General features: G+C 37.2%; 1 protein-coding gene across 1 annotated transcript; it reads left to right on the top strand.

Annotated features, from left to right (window-relative positions):
* Positions 1-426: 426 nt before the first annotated feature.
* On the top strand, positions 427-1,359 carry LOC103728711 (olfactory receptor 8D1-like). The gene has a single exon (XM_008826672.1). The coding sequence runs from the start codon at positions 427-429 to the stop codon at positions 1,357-1,359; it is 933 nt and encodes a 310-aa protein (XP_008824894.1).
* The last annotated feature ends 4,512 nt before the right edge of the window (positions 1,360-5,871 follow it).

Consider the following 5,871-nt stretch of genomic DNA (forward strand, 5'->3'; position numbering starts at 1 on the left):
AGGTGCTGAATGAGCCAAGACATCAGTGAAGAGCACAGTTCTTCTGTTGCAGATAGAAGCACCTACATGGAACAGCAGGTCTGCACAGGTGCCCTCCCGAGGTGATTGAATAACAGAGAATTATCCTTTCTTCACAGGAAAAGTCAGAGTTTCATTTGTGGAGACAAAATATGTTTCATATTCAAATGACATATAAGAATAATGAAAACTGAAGCCCAATGAGTTTCTTTTCTAAATGTGCATTAAAAAAGATGCTAAACTATGTCAGCTTGATAATAAAGAAGTATAATTAGTCTGTTGGGTTTAGATTCTGAAAATGTGGTTCTGCTGAAAATTATGCAGTTTGTCAGATCTCAGACTGCTAGGTCGTACTGGATGGTAATGCTTGTCTCTTTCCATTGTAACCTTGTTACAAGTGGAAGAAAAATGAACATAGGAAATCGTTCTTCAGCAACTGTATTTGTCCTTGAGGGGCTAACAGATCAACCAGCACTTCAGGTCCCACTCCTCCTCCTGTTTCTGTTGATCTATGTTGTCTCCATGGCAGGAAACATGGGTTTGGTCTTCTTAATCAGGATCAGCTCTCAGCTTCACACCCCCATGTATTATTTTCTCAGTAACTTGTCCTTCATAGATCTCTGCTATTCCTCTGTCATAATCCCCAAGATGTTGGTGAACTTTGTGTCAGAGAAAAATCTCACGCCGTTCCATGCATGCATGGCCCAGCTCTTTTTATTCTGTTTTTTTGGAATTGATGACTCCTACATGTTGACAGTCATGGCTTATGATCGCTATGTTGCCATCTGCAACCCCTTACTCTACAATGTAACTATGTCCCACAGAGTCTGTGTGCTACTGGCCACTGGTGTGTATACTATGGGCACCTTTGGGGCCATGGTTCATACCAGCTACATATCCAGTCGCTCTTTCTGTGGAAGTAATGTCATTCACCACTACTTCTGTGACATTCTCCCACTCCTGAATATATCTTGCTCAAGAGACAATACCAAGGAGCTTTTGGTGATGCTGTTGGTTGGATTCAATGTATTTGCATGTGCTTTTGCTATCTTCACCTCTTATGCCTTCATTCTTGCCAGTATCCTGAGAATACGCTCAGCCGATGGTAGGTCCAAAGCCTTCAGTACCTGCAGCTCCCATCTTGCAGCTGTTGGGGTCTTCTATGGCTCCATCATCTTTATGTATTTTAAACCATCTACAGGTGACACAACCCAGGAGAAAGTGGCTTCTGTGTTTTATACCACAGTGATCCCCATGCTTAACCCCCTTATCTATAGCCTTAGGAACAAGGATGTCAAAGAAGCCCTAAAAAAATTACTCTCTGGACCTATGGGAAAGTAATACATTTCAAAGCTAGCAACTTTTAACATATATTTTACCTGTTAGTTGTGCTTATTTGTAAGAAGAAGTAGCTTTAGTTTGAAGGGTCATGCTAAAATAAAGTGTCTTAGAGTTCATTTTGGCTGAGCTTCATTTTCCTGGTTTAGTGTTATTACTCCCAACACAATGCTTTTCACTCTGTCTAGCCTACTTCCTTACCCACTGATTATATACACACATATATACATATATATGTGTGTATATATATATAGTTTGTGTATGTACGTATATATCCTACAAAATACCACATGAGACAAATCAAAACCAAAATAAAATATAGAGGACTTTTGTAAAAGAACTAGCTGTGTGTTTTTGCATTTTAGATTATGATTATTTGCTTAAATGTGGGAGGAAAGAGCATGCCATGTGTAAGTACGGAGGTCAGACAGCATGAGAGAATTGCTTCTCTCCTTCTACCACATAGTGTATATATCCTACAAAATACCACATGAGACAAATCAAAACCAAAATAAAATATAGAGGACTTTTGTAAAAGAACTAGCTGTGTGTTTTTGCATTTTAGATTATGATTATTTGCTTAAATGTGGGAGGAAAGAGCATGCCATGTGTAAGTACGGAGGTCAGACAGCATGAGAGAATTGCTTCTCTCCTTCTACCACATAGGTCATAGGAATCAAACTCAGATTATCAGACTTAGAAGCAAACGCCCTGACCCACTGACCATCTCACCACCACCTAGCCATACTTTTCAGCATTAAACATAAAAAGAAATGAAGATCTAGGAACAAGAGTATGAGAGTGACACAGAAAATGGACAAAATTCAAAAGCTTTGAGAGGAGACTGAATTCTGGCTATATCTTGAAGGGTAAGACAGCATTATTGATGGATTTTATGTGGATTATAAGAAAATAATCATAATGGGAAATCACTCCACTGCTTTTTGCCCTAACAGCTGGAATGTTGGGGTGGCAAGTTCCAAAAGACGGAAATTTATGGGAAGAACCTATTTGGGGAGGATGCATTCAATTAACAGTGGTATTCATATCTTCTTCTTGAAAAGTGCTTCATTAAGGAATAGCATGTGCAGCACTTTTTATTTGCATACCAAAACACTCACTTCTCAAGAAAGCATCACAGAAAGATCATGAATATCAACAAAACTAGATAATATTAAGAAAAGTAGTGAGTATAAGTGTACCATGGCTGTGGACAGGCACAAAAACTCAAACCCACACATTTCTGAATAAAGTGTATTACATAAATAGCTCTCATTTTTCACATAAATCCTTCACTTTTCACATACAGACCTTCATTTGCATTCATAGAATGCAACCAATACCAAGCTAAAAACCAAAGAGAGGAGCCAGTATTGAAAATAGCAGGAAGAAATGGGTTGAAATACTGACATGTCCCTCTAAAGTGTTGGTTCTTTTCTCTGAACATAACAGAAGAAAGTCATTATACTTGGTTTTAGGAAATGAAGACCAATTATTTTCTAAAATATTTCTATCAGCTTTGGCATTTTCTATGTGGTTTCTTGTAGCAGTTTCTCTTTTGGGGCATTTTAACATCTTTAATGACTGTTCGGCTTTATCTCTTTGGTAAATCCCAAGTCGCTTCTAAGGGAGACCGTTCTGTGTAATCTTGGGGATTTCCAACCATATATTTTCTACATAACTTAATCTGTGGGCCACACATTTCAGGATACCTTGACTCAGAATGTACCAGGTACTTAGTGAAAATGACACCTGTCCAGAATTTAGAATTTCACTTTTGAATGAAGATTTACATGAATTAAGAGTTAGTTTCCTTCTTTGGGGACTTATACATATTCAACATTAATTTTTATCCCTTTTCAATTACCTTCATTCTATTGTTCACTAAAATTATGAATATGTTTGCAAGCAATAATATATTTTTAGAAGCATTGGAGAATAATCTATTTTATATTTAGAACTAAAATATTAAATAATCTATTACGTGTGTGCATGTATGTATTTCATTCTGACTCTTGGAAAGTAATTGGAATGTTCTCATCAATGATGGTTACCTTCCCTTGAATGTCTTCTCCACTTGATTTCATTAGATCCTAACTACACTTGGCCTTCATGAGTTGCTGATAATTTAATATTTTTCTTATTTCTAAAACAAAATATTGAGTGGTGGCACCCAGTTGAGAGAAGAAAATCCTGCCTGTACACTGGGCTACAGTATTTTCTCTTTATAAATTCTCATGGGCTGAATTTCTTCATAATTTTAGTTCATGTGGAAAATTCAAAGTAATGAATAAAAACCCTCCCTTCATGGAAGCCTATACACCTCTTCCATAACACTCATTTCAAGTGTCATTTAACAGTAATTCTAGTAAGAGTTGGGTAATGTCTGTGTGCTCATCTAGAAGGTAAGCTCACTGACAACCATGGTCATGTCTGTTTTGCATAATATCTTGCTCCCAATTCACAGAGTAATAAATGATACACAGCTGCACAAACACAACTAGATGACTAAGCATGTGAATTTCTATGCATAAATATTTTAAGTAAAAATAAAATCAAAAGAAAAGATGTGTGTATCCAAATTTTGTATAACATATATATAGTATGTGTATATATATATTTCATTCTTCTGAAAATAAATCTGTTGGACTCTGTTTCTTTATATTTTTATAGGTATTCAAAGATCTTTCTCTAGCTACACACTAGCTGACACTACACTTGGGTCATAGGACACGAAGAATCCAATCTAATACCAATTTGGAAGTTTCTTACCTCCTGGCTAGTTTTCATAGTGCCAAAGGGACTACACAGGTTGATAGAAGAGAAAAGTCAAAAGTCTTCCTCAGCTGTGAACCCTGTGAGCTAATAGTGGCATGAATGTCATGGTGGTACAATCACTTTCTGATTAGATGTAAAGCTGACTCCATAGGGGGGAGCTCATGCCAGGTACTGTGAATCTAGCCAAGAATCTATGACTGAGGAGCTCATAGGACCTAGGTAAGAACTGACCACTATTATACTCTAAATTTATCTCCATGTTAGTGGATTAGTGGACCATTTCTAAATATTCATGAAATTTCTTCCATTATTTGGATGTAGTTCAAATTGCTGATTCAGTTAATTTTATTGCTTCCAAATATCTGCGATTGCATTGTTCACATGGATTGACAATCTGAGGGAACTGAGATACACCTAGATTAGTAAATACATCTCAGAGTATCTAGTGAGACTGTTTCCAAAGAAGATTATATAGGCAACACACATCCTGAATACCACCATCCCACAGACAGGGAGCCCCAAGGGAAAAGAAACAAACCAGGTAACACAGCCATTCTCTCTTAGCTTCCTGTCTGCAATGAGCTAAGCATTTTTGTTTTGTGACAACCTCCCTACCACGATGAACTGAAAGGTCAGAAACTTAAGCAAAATAAATCTTCCCATGAGTAATTTATATCAGCTATTTTTTCATACAAAATAAATGTAACTAATTCAGACAAGGGAGCTTTTTACTGTGAAATCTTTAGCTTGTTATATAGAAAACTTCTTAGGAATTGGGAGGAATTTCAAAAGGTGGTACATACAGGCTAGAGATTCCACAGAAAGCTCTAAATAGGACTTAATGAACTATTGGGAGTTCAGAAAACGAGAATGCGGATAGAAATTTAGGTAGTAAATATTGTAGTTGTGAAGTTTAAGATTGGAACAAGCATTCTATTGGAAATTGTATTAGAAATCATACACATTACAATCTGGTAAGGTACTTTTTACACTTTGTAGAAGGTTGGGCTTAAAGATGATACACTAAATTAAACTGGCAGAAGAAATTTCAAGACAGCAAAGCATTAGACTATGGCATAGATATTGCTAGTTGGCTTAGTAAAGTTTACAGTGAGAATCAAAGCAGAAAATCTTGTAATCGTCATTGTTCGGTCAGTAATTCTATGTCAATGTCAAGTTGAGGCTAAAGAAGCGTAACTTCTGAAGAGATTAGGAACATATAAAAGATGTTCAGTGCACGCCTTTAATCCCAGCACTCGGGACGCAGAGGCAGGCAGATCTCTGTGAGTTCAAGGCCAGCCTGGTCTACATAGTGAGTTCCAGGACAGCTGGGGCTACAGGGAAACCCTGTCTCAAAAAGACCAAAAAAAAAAAAAAAAAAAAAAGGAAAATATGTCAAGTACTTTTCATAAGAACAATATGAAAAGCTTTCTTGAGTAAATCTCAGGAAACAGCCAGAGTCCACCCATCCTAGGTTCAAAACTGTACAAGATATAGGTGTAGGAAAGGATTTTCTAAACCGGACATCAAACGCTCAGGAAACAAGGGCAAGAATTAAGAAACGGGACCTCATTAAACTAAAAAGGTCAGACTGGCTAAGATCAATACAACAAATGGAGAGGATGTGGGAAAAGGGGAACACTCATCCACTGCTGGTGGGGCTGCTTTCTGTACATCAAAAAGGCTACCAGGGAAGCGATCAGAAAACCCACAGAATGGGAGAAAATCTTTACCAGC

The sequence above is a fragment of the Nannospalax galili genome, unplaced genomic scaffold (assembly GCF_000622305.1).
Source record: "Nannospalax galili isolate Female #2095 unplaced genomic scaffold, S.galili_v1.0 scaffold1852, whole genome shotgun sequence".
NCBI lineage: Eukaryota > Metazoa > Chordata > Mammalia > Rodentia > Spalacidae > Nannospalax > Nannospalax galili.

Bases quoted from the DNA above. Each gene is read 5' to 3' on its own strand.
- LOC103728711 (XM_008826672.1), top strand. From the start codon at position 427: ATGAACATAGGAAATCGTTCTTCAGCAACTGTATTTGTCCTTGAGGGG.